This window comes from Urocitellus parryii, chromosome 5 (genome assembly GCF_045843805.1).
Source record: "Urocitellus parryii isolate mUroPar1 chromosome 5, mUroPar1.hap1, whole genome shotgun sequence".
In the NCBI taxonomy this organism is placed as follows: Eukaryota; Metazoa; Chordata; class Mammalia; order Rodentia; family Sciuridae; genus Urocitellus; species Urocitellus parryii.
In genome coordinates, this window is record NC_135535.1 from 181,158,474 (window position 1) to 181,183,381 (window position 24,908).

General features: G+C 33.0%; 1 protein-coding gene across 3 annotated transcripts in view; it reads left to right on the forward strand.

Annotated features, from left to right (window-relative positions):
• The window catches only part of Lcor (ligand dependent nuclear receptor corepressor), a 129,461-nt gene that overhangs the window by 73,690 nt on the left and 30,863 nt on the right, over positions 1 to 24,908 (forward strand). For 2 of the 3 annotated variants that reach the window (XM_077798827.1, XM_077798826.1), the window contains 2 exons: positions 17,397 to 17,529; positions 22,480 to 22,767. The exons of the other annotated variant lie outside the window; for it this stretch is intronic. In XM_077798827.1, coding sequence (XP_077654953.1) covers positions 22,530 to 22,767 — 238 coding nt within the window. In that variant the 5' untranslated portion in view covers positions 17,397 to 17,529; positions 22,480 to 22,529. The remainder of the gene's footprint in view (positions 1 to 17,396; positions 17,530 to 22,479; positions 22,768 to 24,908) is intronic. 3 annotated transcript variants of the gene reach the window in all.

Consider the following 24,908-nt stretch of genomic DNA (forward strand, 5'->3'; position numbering starts at 1 on the left):
TGAAGGAAGTAGGTCACTGGGGTATGTACTTGCAGATTATATTTTGTCCCTAGCTTTTCTCTCTCCCCCTACCCCTCTCTCCCCAATCCCCATTCTTCCCAGCGACCTTTTCTCTACCATGCCCTTTTGTCATGATGTTTTCTGCCTTTCCTCGGGCCCAGAGCAGTGGAACTAGCCAACCATGGACTGAACCTCTGAAAGCATGAACCCAAATAAACTTTTCCTCTTCTGCCCAAAAAAAAAAAAAAAAAAAGAAAAAAGAAAGAAAAGAGTAAAAAAGAAACCCTGTGGGGATGTCTTATATTTGTCTTTTAGTGTTTTTAAAACCTGCATATATATATATATATATATATATATATATATATATATATATAATGGAAGAAAATTGTAACAGCAAATGCTGATTTATAGAAGCTGGTGGTTAGCAAGTAATAATACCCATTTACTGTTTATCATTAGGCTTAATGTCTAAGAATAGCAGTAATAATTACATATACACTGATAAAAGTTATTCTTGGTAGATTTGTTATATATTTTGAAAACCACAGAACTCTTAACTCTTGAAGTGTTTTAGCCTTAAAACTTACTTGTTTTCCCATTCATTAACTTGATAATCTGCTTGGCAAAATTGAAGGTAATGTTGGTATACAGTAAAAATTACATTAAGCACAATTGATACTTTGTTTATATAAAGAGCAATAATTTAAGGGACATGTAAGATATCTTGATAGATAATTGACCTTAAAGTGGATGGACATGTGAAATTGTGGAACCGTTTTCTCTAAGACTTGCTGGCATTTAAAATAATAAGATGTAGGAAAATGGCATTTAAATCAATGAGTTGCATCTTTTCAGCTCTTTTTAGCTCATTGCTTGAAATGTCAGTAAGCCACGGGTAGCCATCATGACAGTAGCTATAGGCTTATGACTTGGGAAGGCTTTTCTAACATAGTTATTATAAAGCTTGCATGTGTACACATGCTTTTAATTCTTGGACTTTCTCTACCCTATGGAATAAATATAAAACAATATTATCTAAGTTCGGAGAATCTAGACACAGTAGGCATTTATACAGAAGTGGCTTTAAAATGTCATCCTTTCAGTTTTATTATACTTAAGAATCTAGGCCATCATGATGCTACAAATCAGCATGAGGTTCTTTTGTCAGTTTGGGATAGAAATCACATATAGGCTAAGTATAGCTAATTGTGATGTTACCAGCTCATCTGAGGGTTCTTTTGGTCAATTTAAGACAGAAATCATTAAGAGGCAAGCAGTACCATTCAAATGAGGCTTTACTGGGTCTTGTGCTCAAACACAAGAGAAACTGCATGGAGTAGCTTCTGAAGTGCTTGCTGAGGATGCAAGGAGCAAAGCTTAAATTGACACCCTATCCCACACACACAAAAGGGGCAGGGTTGCCCAGACTTAGTCAGCTCTTGCAGCAGATCTCAGGTTTTCTGCACATCTTTGCTATTGGCACCCAGGTTTGCACTTGACACTGCATCTTTGCATGTACATTGGGTTTGGCTGGCAGAGGTGCTCACTACTGCCACCAGAAAGGTCATATTGGCCAAGTGCAGGCTTGTTATGCTTGTGGAGGTTGTGGGAATACTTGGGAGAGGAGTCAGTAGCTCTTGAACCTGGTCATTGGTGGAAACAGTTCTTGGAAAGCAGCTTCTGGTCAGCAGGAAAACTTGATGAGGGAATCAGGGCCTTCCCTACTCTTTCTTTACGCTTCCCATATGAAACTTGTCATTCAGTCTTCTATTTCCTTTCTTTGCCTTCTTTCAGAAAATAAGCAACTGTAAGCACCCTCCTCCACCTTAACTACCCTAAACACATAAAGTGACAAATATTAAAACTACAAAAGAAACTTTAAAAATATTCATCTTAATTGTTTAAATTTTATTTTTTTATTGTCCTGAGGATTAACTTCCATGCAGATGTAATTTGTTGCTTTGTTTATTCAGTGTCTTTGCTATTTTAGGGACTAGTGGAGCTATGTTATTGGGTTTTATCAGACTATGACCTATCACTAAATCTAGCCCACAGCTTGTTTTTTTAATATCCTGAAATTAAACACTTGTTTAGAGAGACATTGTGAGCATGTGTGCAACAGAGACTTGAGCATGGCCTGCAAGATCTAAAACACTGTCTGGCCCTTGACACAGAATTTCTTTATCTGTCTGCCCTTACCTCCCATATTGGGGGTTGAATTCAGGGTTTTGTGCTTGCTAGGCCAGCACTCTACCACTGAACTACAAACATGGTCCTCTTACTCTGATTTTAATATCTTCACCAGATCACTGAAGTACTCAGAGAAGCCTTAAAGTTGTTAATTTTTATTTTCTACTTATATTCTTCATGCTTTTAACACAAATAGAATTTAATGGCAAGACAACTGAGATTATGTAGAAGAGTGGAGAAGAGAAATGACACCAGAGAATAGTCCACCCTCCAAATCACCCTTGGACTAATAGGTATTGAACCTAGGTCTTTGTATATGCTAGGTAAGCACTTTACCACCGAGCTGCACTCCAGCCATTTTTAAAATTTTATTTTGTGACTGGGTCTTTTAACCAAGTTGGCCTCAAACTTTCAATTTTCGTGCCTCGGCCTCCCAAATAGCTGGGATTATAGTAATGTGCCACAACTCTCAGCTGTCTAAACTTTATTTTGAAATAATTTTACACTTAGAGAAAAGTTGTAAGAATAGTACAAAAATAAAATTTCTGTATACCCTTAATCTCGATTTACCAGTTTTGCAACATTTGCTTTATTATTCATTTCTTGATCTTTCTCTTTTATAGTCACTACAAACAACATACATGTTTTCTTGAAACACTTGAGATTAAGTTGCAGACATCCTACCCACTTTACTCCTAAATGTTTTGGTGTGTATTTCCTTGTTTCCTAATAATAAGGAAATCCACTTACTTAACCACCCAACACAATTGCCAAAATCAGGAATGTTGACTTCTGTATGATATAACATTATCTCATCTGTGAACCTTACTCGGATTTTACCACCTGTCTCAATGATCTTATATATTGCTTCTCCTTAATTTAAAGTTCAATTCAGGATCACTCATTGAGTTTGAGTTTTACTACTTTTCAGTCTCCGTTAATCCAGAGTGGTTCCTTAGCTTTTATTTACTCATTTTTTAGTGATGATGACATTTTTAAGAGTAGGGACAATTTGTTTTATGGAATGTCTCTCAATTTAGATTCTTTCAGTGTTTATTAAAGATTAAATTCAAGTGATGTGTTCGCAAGAATACTAAATAAGTGATGATGTGTGTCCTTAGTACATCACATTATGAAGCACACAATGTCATTTTAATGGGTGCTTTTAACTGTGATAATTTGGTGAGGTACATGTCTGCTGGGTTTCTCCACTGTAATTATTGTTTTCCTCCTTGTAATAAGTAATTTGTAGGAAGATGCTTTGAGACCATGTCAATATCTTGTGCTCCTCAGAGTTTCATCCATTTTGGTTTTAGTATTAATGATTATTAATTGTCTAAATCGGATGTTTTCTATAATGATTTTTTCATTATTTTTCCTGCATTTTTTAGTTGGCTTCATATTATGAAGAAGAGTTTTCCCCTTTCCTCTCAAAGTTTGGAGTCAGAATTTCTTTGTGGGATGGGAGTAGCAGTTGGGATGGAACCCAAGACCTTTCCCAAGCTAGTTTAGTATATACCTCCACTGAACTGCACCCTAGTCCTGGACTCAGGATTCTTATTTTGTTCAATGAATCATCAGCTCATAGTCCAGATTTGGTCAGTGGGAGCCCCTTCAAGCCACTTTCATATTTTATTTTGACATGTGGCCATCTTTTAATAAACACTTTCTTAACTTTGTGATTCAAGATGTAGTAAGTTTATCTTATCCTTTCCCTGGTACACTAGGGTTCATTTTTCTAAGAATATGGATCCTTTACCAAGGAATATTTTGCCAATCTGTTTTAACTTGATTTCACAAAGATCAGCGAGTGGACAATGGTCAGCCTCGGTCTTAAGTCTGTTTTCTATTGCTATAACTGAGAACCACAGACTAGGTAATTTATAAGAAACAATAAGGGTTTATTTGGCTCATAGTTCTGGAGGCTGGAAGGTTAGGGACCACATCTGGTGAGGGACTTCTTACTGGTAGAGACTGCATCGTCCTAAGGTGGCACAGGGTATCACCTAGCTAGAAGGGCATATCCAAGAGACAAAGCCAAACTTGCTTTTAAAACAGACCCATTCCCAAGATAAACCAGTAATCCAAGAATGGACTAATTGATTCATAAGGGCAAAGCCCTCATTACCTACTCACCTCAAAAGTCTCACGTGGTCCCATCTCTTAATACCTTACAATGGGGATTACAATTTCAACATGAGTTTTAGCAAGATCAAACCACATCCAAACCATAGTAGCCTCTTAAATTTCGATGTGTCATTAGTTCATGGCCACTTACAGTGTATCTTTTTAGAATACTGTGCAAAGAAGTGGATAGTAAATAAAAAGATACTGCTACCATTGCTATGGTTTTTATTAAAAGTATGCTTGTTAATTAGGGAAAAGATAATTCACCTGAGGTTTTGAAAATAGATATCACATTTCTTGTGACACTGAAAATACAAATAAAAATCATCTTTGATTTCAAGTTACTAATTCAAGAGTTGAAAGTCAGTGATAAATTTGGAGTAAATATTCTGAACCTCTTTTTAATGTTATTTAATTGAGGTAATATTTACATACAGTAAAATTCATCCAAAGAGTACAGTTTGATAAATTTTTGTAAAAATATATAGTTATTTAGCCACCAGCATAGTGAAAGATAAAAGATAGTTTACTCACCCGAAAAATAGTTCTTTGGGTCCCTTTATAGTCAGTTTCTTTCCCAGATCCATGCTCACAATAGTTCTACCTTTTCTAGAATTTTATGTAATCCATTAATATGTAGTCTTTTATGTTTGACTTCTTTTGCTTAGCATAATGTTTTTGAGATTTATACTTGTTTTATGTATATTTTGTTCCTTTTAGTTACTGAATAGTTCTTTTTAGCATGGATACACCACTTTTTTTTTTGAGGGGAGGGGAACTGAGGATAAAAGTTTGAGCCTCTTAAATGCTGATAAAACAGGATCTATACCATAGGGCTCTAGCTCCAGCCCTTTTTATTTTATTTTAAGATAGCATCTCATGAAGTCGCCCAGACTGGCTTCATATTTGTGATCCTTCTACCTCAGCCTCCTACTTAATAGCTGGAATTTACAGGTATGCACTACCATGCCTGACTTTCATTTTTTTTTTTTAAAAGAACATCCAGATTGTTTCCAGTTGTTAACTATTGTGACTTATTCATTTATAAATCTTTTTTGAGTACATATATTTTTATTTCCCTGGGATCCATACCTAGAATGGGAATTACTAGATGGTATTGTACATTTATGTTTAACTTAATACTAGTGTATATGATTGATTGATTGATTGATTGTTGCGCACAATACCTTTATTTCATTTATTTATTTTTATGTGGTGCTGAGGATACGAATCCAGGGCTTTGCATGTGCTAGGCAAGTGCTCTATCATTGAGCCACAACCCCTAATCTATGGTTTATAAGTGACTGAATCATTTTGTGTTTCTAGCAGCAACATATGAAGAGTGCCAGCATTCCATGTCTTGCCAGTATTTGGTGTTGCCAGTTCTGTTAACATTTGCCTTTCTTCATTGTAGTTTTAATTTTTATTTCTCTGATGACTAGTGATGTTGTTATATTATGGTGTAGGTGAGTGAAGTATTTGTTAGAAACTTTTGTCCATTTTTTAAAACTTAGTTTTAACAGTTTTTTATATACGCTATAAACTCCTAGGCAGTAGCTTGTCCTTATCTTAATTGTGTTTTTTGAAAGGCAAAAAATTTAAATGTTGGTGAAATTCATTTTGCCAGATTTTATTCCTCATTTATTTCATGTTTTCGGTCTTAAGGTATAGCTGGGAGTGCTTGCCTAGCATGTATAAGGCCACAGCTTCAGGCGGCGGGAAGCAGTTTTTCATGCTTTTTTCAAGAAATCTTTGCCTAATTCAATGTAAAATATAGAAAATATCTTGTTTTCACATATAAATTTAATTATTACATTTTTCTCTGATACATGTTAATTTTTCTATATGGTGTGAGGTAAGAGTTGAGGTTTTATATTTCATAAGAAAATCCAGTTGTTCTAGAATCATATGGTAAAAAGAAATGTCTTCCTGTATTGAATTACCTTGTGCCTTTATATAAATGTGAGTATGTGTATTTCTGGACTGTGTTCATTAATCTATGTATAATACCACAATGTCTTGATTATTATATCTATATCTGGATATCCAGTAGCATAAGTTTTCAACTTTTTGTTTTTCTAATTAGGTTTTTGGTTCTTCTATATAACTATAAAAATCAACTTCTAAATTCTTTGAAAAGCCTTTTAGGACTTTAAGATTGTATTAAAATTATAGATCAATCAATGTGGAGAAAATCACCCACTTAATAGTATTCTTCCAATTTATGTTAGTAATTTATTTCACTTTCATTTGTCTTTTTAAATTTTCTTAGTGGTCTTTTATGTTGTCATTTCTTCTTAACCTGAAGAACTTCCTTTGGCATTTTTAGCAGCTCAGAGAGAAGGGGATGAGGTGAAGAGGAAGAGGTGATTAGACCATAAGGGCTCCTTTCTTGTTAGTGGCATTAAGACCCTTACAGAAGAAGCTTCACTCAGTGTTAGGAAGTTGTTTACTTGCTTAGCTTACGCCGTATGTATATGCCTTCTGCCTTGAGAGGACCCAACAAGAAGACCATGACCAGACATTGAATGTCAGTGCCTTGATCTTGGACTTCTAGCCTCCAGAATTGTGAGATAATAAATTCCTGTTCATAAATTACTGAGTCTTGGGTATTTTGTGATAGGAGCACAAAATAGACTAAGACTCTATATTTGAAAATATCTGCTGGATATTTTATTGCCATTCCTTCCCCCAAAATAGTAAAGGCTAACATTAAGTGATAAAAGGGCATGGTTTTAAACCTTTTTTAAAGATCTTGAGGTCTTTCCTGTTGAAGACCCCAATTCCATTTTTTATCTCATCCCCTGCTTTGGATGATGGATGGTCAGACCACACAAGCATTGGCAACTTCTGTAGCTCCCTCCCCCCTTTCTTTCTGTACCATGCTTACAACTCCCTTAAAAAAATTACCTTAAAAGGATATTGGAGATTGGTATAAATTAGTAAAACTTCCAGAGAACATGGCAACTGAAGGTAGATGACCTGTACTTTCCCTTTAAAGCTATACAGAATTATGTCAATTAATTCTCATAAAAATGTTCCAGTGGCACATGTGACTTGGGGGACTGGGACAGGAAGATCATAAGTTCAAGGCCAGCCTGGACAACTTAGACTTAAAAATATAAAAGTTAAAGGATGAACTTATAAAGTTTAAAGCTACACCTGTGGATGTAGCTCAGTGGTAGAGCACTTCTGGGTTCAATCCCCAGTGCCCCTTAAAAAAAAAAAAAAAAAAAGAAGGGTAAAATACCAAGTACATGGGAACTGTATTTTAATTGAGATCCATTAAAGCAAACTCACATAAATAAGTGTAAAGCAGTTACTGAAAGAGAAAACTGAATATTTCAGGGATGCTACTACTTAATTATTTTCCAGGTGTAATGACACTATTCTGATCAAAAGCATATCTGCTTTGGGGAGCTGGTGGTGCTGGAGGGAGCTAAGTGATTTTGAATGCGTTGGAGAATGGAGGACTAAAGCTAGAATGGCCATGACAATTTGAAAAATATAAATAATGAGTGGGAATTTGCCTCCCAAATACTAGTATATATTGTAAATACATAGTAATTCTTAAAGTATGATATAATGGTGGAGTTCAGAAAGACCCATAAAAATGAAAAAAAAAGTACTGTCCGTAGAATATTAACATGTGATTTTTAAAAAATACTATCAAATATTGATTGAAAATTTAAGGATTATTTGGTAAATGGTGCTAGAATTCTTGGTTAATCATTATATCATAGCATATTTCAAAAAAAAAAACATGCTGGTTTACCATATCCAAAATTTTTGAGAAATGTTTCAGATTTTGTGGTATACACTTAGGCTTAATGGGGTATCTTGCCCATGGGAATCCAATCTTAACACAAAATTCATTTATGTTTATGTTTCATATATGCCTAATATAATTATTCTAACTTTACATGATATTTTAAGTACTTTTATGCACAAGAGAAGTTTGTGCATTGAACCATCAGGAAATAAAGCCGTTATTATCCACCTATGTGAACAGTTATAGTTACAATTAAAAATTCTGGATTTTGCAGCATTTGGGATTTCATATATTCAGATGAGGTTTGCCCAACCTGTATAACAGTAAACCATGAAAATATATTGATCATTACCAATAATCAAAGAAGTGTGAATTCAAACAATGAAAAAAATTTTCACTGTTAAAATCCAGTGTTTTCAAGATAGTGGGAATATAAATTAAAATCTTTGTGAAATGAAGTTGGGGGTTAATGTGTTTTAGGGAAGAAAAATTGTTTCTTTCTGATTCATGCTTTCTCTTCTGGTAATCTATCCTGAGGAAATAATGACTATTGGGAGCAAATTCATTAAAATACAACGTATAGTGGCAAAAAAGTAGCATAAATTCAAATTATGCTAAAAACATTTGTACATTTATGAAGACAGTTGTTTTTGAAGACTATATATTGATTTCTACAGTGCTCATAATTTAATATTGGGAAAGGGATGAAAATGTCCCAGTAGTATGTATAAATTCGATTTTAATTTTTTGAAATTTCACGTTTGAATTTTTTTAAGGCTTAAAGAGAAAATATCAAATTATTGGTGATTTTTATCTGTTGTAATATAAGTTTTTTTTTTTTTTTTTTTTTTTTACTCATTTGCTTTGTAGCTTTCAGTACAGGTTAAGTTTTTTCTCAAGGTTTTCTAGTAAGTGAGGAAAGTAAGCATTAAGTAAGATTTCTGTGAAATATTTTTGTTTAAGAAAAATGAAAATAAGGATGATTGTATCTTTTAAATTTTTGTTGGTAAATTTTGGGACCTTTATTTGTGTACAGGAATGCAAGGTAAAAGAGTTACATGTCCCCAGTGTAGTTAACATAAAGTTTACTGTAATATGGAGTTGGTTTCAATTTTGAGGTGGAAAGATTTGATAGATTGAAAGAACAAATTAAAAAGGCACACCTGGATTTTTCAGGGTTGATTCTTTTCACTTACGATAGTTGAAGAGATAATTCATTTTCAAAAGACTTCTGACTAAACAATTTACAGGTCTAATTTCTTGCGGTTTGTAGTTTTTTGCATTTAACATGTTTTGCCACTAAATGTTTTCTTAGGGGAAAAAATGGTGGCCAACTTGTCAAATTATTAGAAGCTTATAGAAAATTTTGATATGACAGAACCACCTGTTTGAACCAACCAGTAGGTGAACAAATTCTTGCATGCCGAAGGAAGCATCTTCTAAGAAACATAAATTCTACTTCAGATTCCAGTTTTATTCCTATTTAGTTCTGGGACAACAGCTTCTTAATAGGTAGAGATAATAAATGCAAAGAAAACAATGGCTTTTGGGTTATAGAAGAATATCTCACATTTTTGTTACTCTTTGCCATATCAAACATAGTACATTGAATTTAGAAATGGAGAGATGACATGAATTGGCTTTATTTTTGCCCTCCATCTTCAATTAGTTCTATGTTGTATGTCATTTAAATTTTTTGTTCTTTGCAGTTTGGCATATGTATGTACAGTGAAGAAAGATAAGATATTTTCTATTTCTACATTGTTGCTATAAATTTTTAACATGATGAGCAGGTGCAGTTGGAAAAAGTATATGGTTTTCTGCTGTTTGTTGTTCTAGATGAATAAGTGAAACAAACATTTAACTGATAAAAACTTTTAATATAACCATTTAAACTCTAGAAATAATTCTCTTAAGGCCATACAGCAAATGGAGAAACATGTCTTTAAGAAATTCAGATTTCAGTAAGAGCAGCAAGAATCTGTGACAAATGAGCCTTGTGACCCACTCACACACCTCCCTTGGCTTAGCTTAAAGGAACTTCCACTCTGAACAGGGGACAGGTAGTGAGCATCTACCATACCTTCTTGCATCCTATTATAGATACTCTCTTCCAGGCACGTGAGTTTTAAGAGAACTGGGGCTCCCTTCCTCCCATATAACCTTTTACTCAGATTGGAATTCTTTTCCAGGCACAGCAGGCTAAGAGCACTGGGCCAGAGTTGAAATATAGACATTTAAAGCTAGAAGTTTAACAGAGAGAGAATCGAAAGAAGAGCTAAGAAGAACCCTCCTGGAGTTAGAGCAAGCCTCAAACACTGGCGACACCTTATCTCTGTGAAGGGGCTCCACTTTTATTGGGAGAAACAATGCAGCACTTTATGCCCTCAGTACATAAATCAACTAACAATTAGTGGAGGTTAAAAAGGTCGATGTGAGACATCATTATAGACAGATCAGCTTAGAGTTTAGAGGAACAGAGAAGGAAAATGTTCAATAACCCTATTGAGCAGGGACACTGCATGGTCAAATATAGACATCTAAAGCTACATCTCTCAGGGGAGATAAACTTGAATGAACTAGAGATAAAGGGGGACATTTCTTAACGATAAAAGGTCAAATCTAGAAGATAATATTATTTAACGTATTATTATTATGTAACAAAGGGCTTGCAAAAAGGCATGGAGCAAAATTTGACTGAACTGAGCGTGCAAATAGATAATTCATAGTAGTAGCTAGACATGTCAATACCTCACTTTCAGTAATGAGTAGAACATCTAGCTGGGCACTGTGGTGCACGCCTGTAATCCCAGTGGCTCAATAGGCTGAGTCAGGAGGATCTCAAGTTTAAAGCCAGCCTCACCAATTTAGTGTACACTAAGCAATCAGTGAGACTCTGTGTAAATACAAAATGGGGCTCAGCAGGTGGCTCAGTGGTCGAGTGCCTCTGAATTCTATCCCTGGTACTGCCCCCAAGAACATCTGGAGAGAATATCATCAAAGATGTGGAAGATTTGAACATTAATAATCAATTAAACTGACAGACATCTGTAGAACATAATCCAAAGAACAGAATACTCATTCTGATCACATATATGTGTAATATCCTCTAAGATAGGCTATATGCTACGCCATAAAACAACCTATAGTATGTCTATGGTGCTAGGGATCAAGTCCATGGCCTTCTGACAAGCACTATACCACTGAGCTACACCCCAATCCACTAAAATACTATATTTTAAAGGACTTCACTCATATAAAGTATGTTTTCCAACTTTAGTGGAATGAAATTAGAAATCAGTTAATAGGAAATGTAAGGAATTTACAGATATGTGAAAATTAAGCAGTGCACTTCTTAAGTAATCAGTGGGTTAAAGAAAAAAGCACAGAGGAAATTTGAAAACAGTTTGAGATTAATTAAAATGTAAAACATAACAGAAACGTATGCAGTATTACCTAACAGTCCTTATCAGGTAATCTATAGCTGCAAAAGCTTATATTAAAAAAAGATGATCTCAAATCAGTATCCTAAACCATTCATCCGAAGAAACTAGAAAAAGAAGAGGTAGACAAAACCCAAAGTAAGCAGAGGGAAATTATAAAGATTAGAGCAAATATAAATAAAATAGCATTAAAAAAACAGGGAATCAACAAAACCGAAGTTTTTTCTTTGAAAACATCAATAAAATTGATAAACTTTAGTGCTGATAAAGAAAAAAGAAAACTCAGATTGTTAATCATTGATGATAAAAGGGAAACCCCTTCCAATCTTACAGAAACAAAAGGACTTCATGGGGAGTATTGTGAACAGTTTCTGTGCTGTCAATTTGTATAGTTAATGAAATCGGCAGATTCCTAAAAGACATATACACCAAAACAGGTAACAAGAAGTTGAAAACTTGAATAGAGCTATGTTTTGAGTGGGATTGTGTCTTTAAAAAAAAGATGTAATGAAAAAAATAAGATAATCCCTGATAATTATGGGCGAGACCTCATTTGGCAATAAGGTCTTGATGGATGTAAACAAGTTAAAATGAAGTCACATTGGGTTAGGAGCTTTAAATCCAGTCCCTGAGGTCTTTCTAAGGATAAGGGAGGTTTTGAGATGCAGGCATACAGAGAGAAGACCATGTAAAGATGGCAATAGAGATTGGAGTTTTATTGTTTTAAACCGAGGAATGCCGAGGCTTATCTGCAGCCACCAGAAGCTTGAAAAGGTGTGGAAGAACTCTTAAGATCATTCAGAAAGAATGATCCTACTGGCACCTTGATTTTAGATTTCTAGAATCCAGAGCTGTGAGAATAAATCACAGTATTAAGCTACTTAGTTTATGGTAATGTGTTACAATAGCCCTACAAAACTAAACTAGACTAGAACAAGTGTGTTAAGTTTTTTGTCACTATGACCAAAATACCTGACAAGAGCAACTTAAAGAGAAGAAAAATTTTATTTAAGAGGTCCAAGCCTTGCTCTATCTGCTTACAGTTTACACCAGTAGTCTATTTAGGTTAATTCACTGATAAATTTACAGCTCTCACAATTGAACAACCCTGCATTGTTTAATATGAGTTTTGTGGGGTACATCTCATATTCAAACCATAATGAAATTGGGTTAATAATTTTTAGACTTATATTAAAGAAAAAGTCCATGGCCAGATATCCTCACTGGTGTTTTTTATCAGATATTTAATGAATTACTACCAATTCTTCACTAACTTTTTCAGATTATAGGAGGGAAGACTTCTTTGTTCCATGAGGCCAGTATTATGGATACCAAAACCAGACAAAAGACATCACAAAAAATATTGACCATTATCACTTATGAATATCAATACAAAAAACCCTCAACATCAGATCTGCTAGCATATAAAAAGTACATACCATGACCTGGTAGGATTTATCCCAGGATCCCAAGGTTGATTTAATGCCCCCAAATCAATTAATGTAATGTGTGTTAATATAATAAATGATAAGAAACCATATGATCATGTCCATAGGTGCTCTCCAGAAGCAATGTGGCCAGACCAGAAACCATTTGCTGGTTTTAAAAAAAAACAAAAACAACAAAAAAAACCCCACAAAACACTTGGGCTGGGGCTATAGCTCAGTGACAGAGCACTTGCCCATCATCCATGAGGCACTAGGTTCCATCCTCAGTACCACATAAAAATAAACAAACAAAATAAAGGCATTCTGTCCATCTACAACTAAATACACACACACACACACACACACACACACACACACACACACCTAATAGACTGGAATTTCCTCGACCTGAGCTACAAAAACACCATCATATTTAATAACAGACTGAACAGCTTCCTCCTAAGATATGGACTCCTATTTCTATTCAACATTGTCGGGGAGCTTCTAATCAGGGCATTTAAGCTATAAAAAGAAACCAAAGTCATCCACATTGAAAGAAGGAAGTAAAACTATCTCTGTTCACAGATGACTTGATGATGAATATAAAAAGTCTTAGGAATCTATAAAACTGATAGTTTATAAATATGTTTAGCAAGGTTCAGAATATAACATCATTTTTAGAATATCTGTTTTCATTTAGTGATGAGAAGTACTACGATTAAGAAAATTCCATTTATAGTAGCATCAAAAAGTAAAACACTTTGAAATAAACATATCAAAAGTGTAATGCTTATACACTGTGAATTACAAAACATTGAAAATAAAGTGATACCCACATTTGATCAGAAAAGTCAATATTGTTAAGATGACATCACTCCCCAAGTTGACAATTGCATTCTCCATCAAAATCCCAGGTGATTTCTTTTTTAAGAGATGGACGAACTGATTCTGAAATTCACAAGAAAATTTAGAGACCTCAAGAAGCCAAAATAATGTGTAAAAGAACAAATTGAGAGAATTCATACTTATTAATTTTAAAACTTGCTATGTAGATAATGGGAATAGAATTAAAGTATCCATAAGTAAAATTTATGACCATTGATTTTTGATAAGTATCCCAAAACAATCCTTTGGAGGAAAGAATTATTTATTTAACAAAAGGTACTAGAACAACTGATTCTCCACATGCAAGAGAATGAAGTTGAACTCCTTTCGTATACATTTACCATACACAAAAATTAACTTAATATAAGTCATAGGCAAGCTTTAATACTGTAAGACTCAGAAGGAAACAGGAATAAATCTTCATGATCTTGAATTAAACAGATTTTTTAGTTATGACATCAAAAACAGAAGGGACAAAAGATAACTTTTAAATTAGAATTCATTAAAATTCAAAACTTGTGCTGCTAACAGTACCATCACTGAGGAAACACAAAAGAAGAAAATATTTGCAGTTCATGAATCTAATAATAGAATTAAGTCAGAATATGTCAAGAATTCTTATAATTCAACAATTTAAAAAATTGTCCAATTAAAAAAACTGAGCAAAGGATCCGAGTAGAGATTTCAAATGGCCAGTAAGCACCTGAAAAGAAATTGAACATCACTAGTCTTTTAGAAAATATAAATGTAGAGCTGGGGATGTACCTCAGTGGTAAGGGTATTGCCTTGAATTTATGAGGCCCTAGGTTCAGTGCCCAGTACCAGGGAAGGAAGGGAGGTAGGAAGGGAAAGGAAGGGAAAGAAAGAAAATATGAACAAGATACTGCTTCTCATCTACTAAAGATGAGTATAATCAAAATGATAAGTATTCATGAGTATTCGTCTCATAAACTGCAGTTGGGAATATAAAGTGGTATACCTGCTTTGAAAATAGTTTGACGCTTCATCAAAATGTTAAACATAGTTAAAATATTATCCAGATGTTCCATTTCTAAATACATATTCAAGAAAAATGAATATATACATCCACACGAAAACCTGTACACAAGTTAATAGCAGTATTATTATAATACCCTAAAAGTGAAAGCAATTCAAATACTCATCAACTGAAGAATAGATAAATAAAAAGTGGTGTATCCATACAATGAAGTATTCATTTTGCAATAAATGAAATTAACTACTTACACATGCTACAGTGTGGACGAACCTTGAAATCATTATTCTAGGAGGCTGGGGATGTGACTCAGGCGGTGGCGCGCTCGCTTGGCATGCATGCGGCCTGGGTTCGATCCTCAGCACCACATACAAACAGGGATGTTGTGTCTGCCGAAAACTAAAAAAAAAAAAAAAAACAAATATTAAAATTCTCTCTCTTAAGAAGAAAAAAAGAGAGAGAGAGACTGAAAACCCAGAGAAAGAGCTCATTTCAGTCTCAGGTGGACCTGAGATTTAAAAAAAAAAACATTATTCTAGGAGAAAAAAAAGTCGATCACTGGGCTGGGGGATATAGCTCAGTTGGTAGAGTGCTTGCCTCGAATGCACAAGGCCCTGGGTTCACTCCCCAGCATCACAGGGGGAAAAAAAACCACACACACACATTTAAAAAAGAGTGTATGTGTGTATGTTTATTTAGATGAAATGATGTCCAGAACAGGCACATCTATAAAGACAAAACATAGTGTAGTTAGTATATTGGTTTACTAGTGTTGGTGTGGGAATGGGGATTGATTATTGTTTAAGAAAGGACACATAGCATCTCCCTGATGAGTACTAGGCTAGTTGCTGTGTTGTGTTCCATTACATATGATAGGAGTCTGAATGCTACATTAAATACTACATTAAAGTTTTAAGTACTCTACAGATACATCATTCAGTATCTAACTTCAACTGATTGAATGTAGAACTAAGGAGTGAAATCCAGGTATAATTTATGTTTTAAAAAATCACTTAATGAAATGACACTGAAGTACAATACAGTTGAAGAGTTTGATGGCACTTCAACTGATGCCTGTTCTTAATATGTTTTAGATGTTTAATCTATATCATAATTATTTATGATTTGTGTTTCAAAATTACTTATATATTTAGAAGAGAATGTTGACAAATAACATTAATAGTAAAAAAGTTTTTATGGTTTATAACACTTAGAATACTTAATTGAAAATTCTTTAAACAAATTATATAACAAATTTACTGTTTATATAGAAATGTTAAATCATTGTTGTAATTTGAATAAGGCAAGTGAGTTCTTTTTGTTAAACTATTTGTATGCAATATATAATCAATTCTAAATGTGTCAGTAAGATGTATGTGTGTCTGTGTCTTGGTTATGCTGTGTGGCACAATTCAGGTAATGGAGAAATCATAGCAAGTTTTTACAGATAACAGTAGATATATTTAAAAGCCTTGAGGAAATATTTTGTGGATTATAATATGCCTTTAATTCTTGTTTAATTACCTTATACCAGTGTACGTTCTGTTTTCTTATTTGGAACACTTTTGATGATTCCATGATTAAAGTAAATGCATGTATTGATATATTACAGTGAAATAAAGTAAGTTACATGCACTGAGATGTGCAAAACATTGTCAGTTTACTCCATTGTTCTTGAAGTCTGGAGGCAGATGCTCTACATCTCGTGGTTGAATTCAGTACAGCATTTTGGAACTTTTCATTTAGACAAACGTTTTGATCCATATTTTATATTGTAAGCATGTTTAGACACACATATATATTGTAAATAAAGATGCTGCAGTGTTTATATTTAGAATATGAAGTACACTCTTTTCCTACTCAGTTTTCTAGTGTTAGTTTGACTGACTGACTACTCAGTGAAGGTTTGAGAGCCATAGTTTGTTAAGTAATCTAGGAACAGAATTATAAAATTTGATAAAATCTTCTTGAATTTTCCTTCCTGAATGCTTTTTTTAAAAAATTGGTATATATTGATTATACAGAAAAATGTGTTTCATTGTGCCATTTTCATATATATTTAGAAAGGTAATTTGTTCAGTTTCACTCCCTTTAAAAATGTTTTGTGTCTGGAGAAAATATCCCATTCTAGGAGGACAAACATGATCCTTAAATGAGATCTGAAATTTAAAAAGATTTTTTAAAATGTATAAAAGCATACCATCTGAATGGATTTATCTGTGAGCACTTGCTTTAAGAGAACCAATATATTTTAATGCTGAAAGAAATTTTCCCTTTAGAGTAATCATTGTTTAATTAGTTTATGGTAAATTGTGGGGGAAAACTCATAATTGAAAAATGTGAATAAAGTTTACCCAAGCTGTATGTTTATACTCATTTTACTATTATTATAGTTTTGTGGAGATAATTTTTATCCTGAATTGAAGTTTTAAAATACTTTAATAATATTAACTAATTTGTTTAATATGCTATTAGTATTTGTTTATAATTATACATCTGTTTTTTATTTTGAATGGGGAAAATTTTTTGTACAAATATTTCACCAAATATTTTTGCAGGGACACTTAGTCCGTCTGGATGAACCAGCTTCGGGAGCTGGGCAGGAAGCTCTGCTTAAACAAGAGCAAGCAAAAATCATTCGATTCGAGAGACAAGCAGAAGAGTTCCTCAATGCAGTCTTTTATAGAAAAGGTTGGTTTCAGTGAAGAATGACATTTAGCATCTGCTTGTCTTACATTAATCTTCTTAGTTTCAATGTTATTTTTAAAGTTACTCTTAAAAGTAATTTTTTTCTATGCTAATGATGCACTTTTTTTCTGTATTCCTTTGATCAAGGTAAATTTGGAACAGAGTTAACGCAATCCCTGTCCTGCCACCCCCTTATCTCTGAAGTGATGATTTTAGTCAAATAGTTAAATCCATTATTATGAAACTCTGAAAATTTTAAGGTCTCAGTAGTTAGGTTTTTGTTGAGCAATTTTTTAAATATAAGCAGTTACTGTTTTAATTATCAGTAACTATAAAACCTACTATATAATATTTTAGTAATTCCAACCTGAAATTTTATTTGGAAAGAAAATGTAGCTATACCTTTACCAATTAGATGTTTTTTCTTTTTTTTAACCAATTAGATTTGTAAACATTTTCCCCTTGGTATAGTCTTATTTCACTAAAGTTTTTTAGATTATTAAAATTAGGGTGATAAAACTCATAATAAAATTTTTTCTTACATTTGAGGTGTCATTTAATAGCTCTGTCTCTTGGATTTTTCAGTTTGTTTTTCTCATTGAAACTTGGTTTCTTGTTTTTTGTTTTTTGGGTTTTTTTGGTAGTAGGGTGTGAGGTTGAAGCCAAGAGCGCTTTACCATTGAACCACATCCCCAGCCCTTTCTATTTTTTATTTTGAAACAGGGGCTGACCTTGAATTTGCAATTTTCCTATCTCAGCCTCCCCAGTCACAGAGATTACAGTCATGCACCACCATGCTGGATTCTTCTTGAAACTTGATAGGCTTGTTTTACATTTCTTTTAAAATTCAGAGAATGTTTGTCTAATTGTAATAGAGGCTTGGGGTGTATAAATTCTTCATGAAGACCTTTGTTTTGTTTTGTTTTGTTTTTCTCTATCTGCAAAGCATAATTGCCATCTGTCAAGACCTTCAGGAAACTTTCCTTCACCAACCATTGTAGTCAAGAGTCTTTCAAGAAATTCTTTCTGAATGATTTTGTATGCTTAATTACCCTTTTACTCTAGTTCCAAGAAGTTACTATGATAGGTTCTAAAAAGGGTTTCCTACAAATTCCTGGTAATCTTGAATGTCCTATGTAATCTTGGACACTTAGTGATTCCCTTTTCTTTATGTATTGTGGTTTACACCTTTCATTCCTCTGGAAATTTTCTTTTTCCCTTCTAAAGGGTGTACAGTTTTGACTGTATACTCTCTGAGTATTTGTTCTAATGGGTTGGGTATAATTGGATATCAGCTGGGCTTCTTTTTTCTTAATGTGATCAATATGTTTAAATAATGGTATAAGATTAAATATCATAATAAAGTTAAGGAATGTAGAGATTATTGGGCTGGCACATTTTCCCCCATTTTTTTCAGTAAGATCCATTGTAAATTCAAAAATTTTAGTATACCCTCCATTCTCTTTTAATACCTGCTGGTAGCCTCTGACTTAAAAATCTCTCAACCTCCCAGGCTCACCTCATCATTGCATACAGTTCCCTGAATTCCAACATTATATTAAAAATCGTCATTTTCTTAGTTTTATGGGTGTTTTTGATTTTTTTATTAAAGTAATTCATATTTAAGGTTTAAACAATAACCAGTTCTATGAGTGTATTAGCCAAATAAAATATCTTTACATTTCCTCTTCTTTAGAATGTATACAGTGCAAAGGTCTGACAGCAAGCTTTATTATCTAGAGAGAGAAGCTTTTGTACTTAATTTGTATAGAGGAACCCATTTTCATCCACTCTTTGTTTAGGGACAATAAGAAGTTATTCTGTCCTACTTCTAGTAGTCTCATCCCTTTGTCATAGAGGAATAACTTAAAATTTTTATCAGTTTTGTTTAGAGGGATTCTGACCTTAGATCTTAAGATACATTTCAAGAGCTATGAGAATCCTCTGAAACTGTATATATGTAACTTAAGTTTTTATGTTTGTTTTTATACTAGCACAAAATACTCAGAAAAGAATGATTTGGAATTGGAAGAATTCCAGTTACTTCCCCTTATGTTATATACCAGTGTTATTTTTTTAAGATATTTTTAAAACCCTCTTGGATATATCTTAAAGATGAACATTTGTACTCTTCAAATTAATATAGGTTGAGTATCCCTTGTTTTCATAAACATCAGTTTAATATTTCTTATCCCAAATGCTTTGGACCAGAAGTGGGTTAGATTTCAATTCAGATTTTCGAATATTTACATACACTTTACCAGATGAAGAATGCTCAGCCTTTGTTTCAGATGCTTGGATTTAGCCCTTTGTATCCAAGCAGTACAAATTATATATTTTAAATAATCAGGCGTGCAAAGGTTTTGTATAGCTAAATAGAAATACAGATGCAATGAAAGTAGACTTTTATGATAATGGACTCTATTGTAACCAGTTTTAACTTTAGAACAATATTATAAAATTCTATTAATCACATTTCCTTTTTAATTTGCTTTGTCACTTATGTTTTTTTTGTTTTTTTTAAAAAGTGATACCTTTCTAGAAGTTAGATTTCCATTTTAAATGTACCAGTGGCTGTGATTTAATTTTTACATGTTTTTGTGTAGTTTTATTTTCATCTGAGTTGTTGCTTTTATTTGACTCAATTGTGTCTATTTCCCTAGGCATGAAAATGTATATAGAACTTGTGTTATAAGTCAGAAAATGAATGCTTTCATGAAACTTTCAAAAAAAAGATAACAAAATTTAAATGGCAGAGTTGTCATTCATAAACATTGAGAATATTTTGTCTCATGATTGTATTAGTCATTCATTCATTAAAAAGACAAAGTATACTATAGGCATTTTAAGCGTAAGGAGCAGTTTATGATCTTCATCCTAAAATCTTTGACAAATCACAAAGCTTTTTAAGGATATTTATTTACTAATATTAGTTAAACACAGAGATAATTCTTTAATATTTCATTTGCTTCCTATTTGGAAATTTTTTATTACATATTCTCCAGTTTTCTAGGGGGAGAAAGGTACCACTAATATTAAAATTGTATAGTCTTTCATACATAGATTTATGCTATATAGGGGGAAATGGATCTTAACTGGAAAGTCAAATAACTAATGAGAAAATCCAGTAGAGAGATTTAAAAAGCAATATATGGCTAAAATGTTTAGTAAAACTGTTGAAGAAGCATTGTCAGTGAATATAGGAACTTCTGAACCTCACCTAATTAAATATCTTTTTTCATAAACTATCTGGAATACTAATAGTCTATATTTATAGAGAAGAAATTTAGGATTATAAATACTCCTTAGTGAGACAAAAATGATATTGATAGAGCAAGCCTCATTAAACTTCAGAAAATTAAATAAATATTGTGACTGCATGAGCATATTCAGGTATTGAATGTGCTCCTTTTGGGAAAATATAAAATGTGTTGTTGTTATTATGAGTTCTGTGAAGTTTGAGCGTTTTGTTTGTTTTTTGTGGAGATTTTAGTAATAAAGTCAGTTTTTCTTGTGCCTTTGTACTTTATAAATTAATCTCACAAATTCTTCACAGCTCTAAGATACTGTGGGTATTTGCCTTATATAGCTAATCTTCAAAAGACCAAGGAAACAGGTTTTCTGAAAACCATCTTAAAAATGCATTAGAAGTGTGGTGGGGAGTCAAAGGTACAGGTAGACATTTAAGATCAGGGAAAGAGTTTAGATTGAGTTTTATCAGAAATCATCTGTACTAATTTGTAGAGGCTACTTTTTTATCACTTTTTCCACATTTATTAAAAGAAAATTGGTATAAATTGATTCCTTCCATTCATGACTCAGCTAAATTGAATGCACACTTTACACCAGGCAAGATTTAGGTATATATACATACATTTAGTCTCTGCCCCCAAGAAGCTTCTTTTCCTTGATAGGCTAGTGTTGTAATTATAGAGATGTGAGAATCTTTTATTTTTAGGTATATATATGCATGCGCGCGCACACACACACAAAATATATAGATTTCACCTTTCATCTTACCCAAATTTGAACTTGAAGGTCCCTTCTGGTTCAAAAATTAATGAGTTCATATGGTTTTTATTTTAAAATTGACTAGACATGGATAACTTAAGTGTTTTTCATTACTTTTCTAACTGTTCTGTTAATATCTGGAAGAGTATACTTAAAGATTCTTAATGGAAAATATAAAAGATTATTCATGGAAAATATGTGGTCTGTCTTCCAACTTTTGAGAATTGACATTTAAACTTCTAACCCACAGTTTCTAAAATTGTTGTCCTCACACAAGCAGCATCTAGCAGCTTGTTAGAAATGCCAGTTCTTGAGCCCTAGAACTGCTGAATCAGAAACTCTGGGGATAGGATCCAGCAGTCAAAAGACCTCAAAATGATTTCAGTGAACATTAAAATGGGAAGACTATTGCTCTAGCCTATCATGACTGAATACTTAAAATTAAGTATCTGATTTTATGATCTTGTTATGCCATCAGTCTTTAACAAGAAATGAATTAAGCACTCGTGAATTCAGTAGTCCAAATTTTGGAAATTTAGGAGAGGACAGTTGATGGAAAAAAACTCTAGGGGAAACAATGTGTTCTCTGTAGATGTTAACTGGGGAATAACTCTTAAGAGAAAGATTTGGGGATTTCTATATCAGGTAAGTGATTTTAGCCTATAAAAGATAGTATTTGTAACCCTTTAATTTCATAATCTTGGGGGGAAATGTTTAGAAATATTTTTATGAAAATTTTATTTTTTAAAAACCTGCAACTCAAAAGCTTGGAGATTAAAAATATAAATCAAGGGAAATACTATTTTTTAAGACTTTGCATTTTAAGAAAAATATGAATATGTTTTTGTGAAAGCTGTCTTTTTTGTTGGTTGGTTTTTTTTTTTTTTTTTTTTTTTTAAGTACAATTTTCCACTTTAAAAGTGAATAAATCTTTGTTTACAGACAGTCCCTGGGTCTTCGACCCCAATATTCCCCTAGTGGCCCGTGAGATCATGCAGCGAATGATCCAACAATTTGCTGCTGAATATACCTCAAAAAATAGCTCTACTCAGGACCCCAGCCAGCCCAATAGCACAAAGAACCAAAGCCTGCCGAAAGCATCTCCAGTCACCACCTCTCCCACGGCTGCAACTACTCAGAACCCTGTGCTCAGCAAACTTCTCATGGCTGACCAAGACTCACCTCTGGACCTTACTGTCAGAAAGTCTCAGTCAGAACCTAGTGAACAAGGTATGGTTTGATAATCATGGTCTCCTCTGTCCAATCAGAAAACTTATTCGGGGGAGAAAAAAATTATTGGCAATGAGGGGACCAGTAGTTAATAATAGAATAAAATATAGTGTGATTCTAGCTGGGTGGTAGCCCATACCGTAGTCCAACTATTGGAAGGCTGGAGCAAGAGGATCATTTGAGCCTAGGGATTCAAGGCCACATTGGGAACCATAGCAAGAATTTGTCTCTTTAAAAAACAAAACAATAATGTGAATCTTAAATTATTCTTCACTATGCAGTGATAGATATGTACAGATAAAATTCTTAAAACCTTACCTGTCAGTAATTCATAGTTTTGATTGATGTACCACCTAGGTATTTATAGTCAGGTGGTTTATAGTTGTAACTGATTTTTAAGTTATTTGATACTAATACAAGCATTTTGCACTTTCCAAAGTGTTGTCCTGTCCATTTTCTAAAAACGCCTATGAAAAGTTACGTTTCTATTTTTTTCTTAATGTTTTAGAATTAGTACCTGAAAAATACACCTTTACTTGTTTTGTTCTGCAAATGAGATCATAAGGAAAAATGTTTTTATTTGCAGTTTTAAAAAAGAAATTACCAGGGTTAGAAATAAAAGAAGACAATAGAACACACTTTAGTTAAGTGTATTCAGTGTTTTGTCAATACAGAAATATATACATATTTACATACAATGTATTGTGAACTAACTTTTAAAGTATTTCTGAAGGGGAATTTGTGAGTGAGGACCCAAATTAGTAAAGAGGTTAAGAGTATTATCTGTTTTGTTTAGAAAATGTTTGAGTCTCAGAAAGTTTATTATCTTAAGTAGAATAAATATTCCTCTTGCTTTATAATCTCATTTGACCTTTTAATTTCTCAAAAGATGAATTGGCCATTTCCATTATAAATAATTTAACTCAGTGATGTCTACAGTAATGATTTTATTGTTTTAGAAGTCTCCTCTAAGAGTATACAGAAAGGTCATAAGATCTGTGAATATATTGGTGAGAAATAAGTTTATTTTGAAAGAAAATAAATTTAAATCTTAAAAGAACATCTTTGAAAGGACTTTCCTTTGCTTACTATAAGAATTTATAAAGGTTTTACATTTGATGGTCTGGCTTCAGTTGCTTATTGAAGAATATATTTTTTGAGTAGTTTTTCTTTGTTGTTGTTTTTTTTTCCTCTTGGGATATAGTAAATAGCAAAGAAAAGTATCTAAATTCCAAGAGATTAACAGGCAGGATTCCAAATTACTCTGTGTTCACATCAATCGGTGTGCCTTTGGTTACCAAAGTTGTGTCTTTTCTGTTTTGTTAAGGATCATTTTCTTTACCACGAATTGGTAGTTTTTAATAAGAATCACTTTGCTCTAAATATTGCATCAAAGCTTCAGGTTTATAATAGGAAAATGACAGCATAGAGGTATATTTAAAATACTAGTAATGAAGGTTAACATAAAATGATTCTACTAGTCTGATTTAACATCTCATAGCTAGTGTTGCCCTTAAAAGGTATGTTGTATTGGCAACACATTCTTAAGAGAATTTGAACTGCACGATAACATTATAGTGTATGGACTTCAAGTGAAGCAAAAATGTTTTTAAAAAATGTCTTATTGCATTGAATTTTAGTGTTTTCAAGTTTAATTACATAATTTTGTGGCAGACTTTAAATATGTTTTCTCATTGGGTTAGATAAATTGCATGTTTGATTTAGAAATCTAAATTATTCTGTCTTTGGTTGGAAATAGCAGTGCATTTGTTTTTTAGATATCTAATTAAATGAAATATCTAATAAAGTACTTGATTCTGTTAGATTATAGTTATATTTTTTGAAGTGTTAATGTCTCTAAAGGACAATGTTTTCTCTTGATATTGACTTTCTTATTTATACATTTAATTGCATATTTATTTCTGACAACCGTAATAGGGAATTAGAATGTCCTCAGACACCAGTTGGATAAGTTCTATTGTGGAGTGAATTCTAACATAATGAGTTAGCAGGATCTTTCTACTGGCCATCTAAAAATCAGAGGCATTGGGTATTATCTTGCTCTATTTATTTTGGACAGAATGGCTGCTTAAAAAGTTGTCCTGTCTATGAGATCTGTATCTAGATAAGTCTATAAGAAG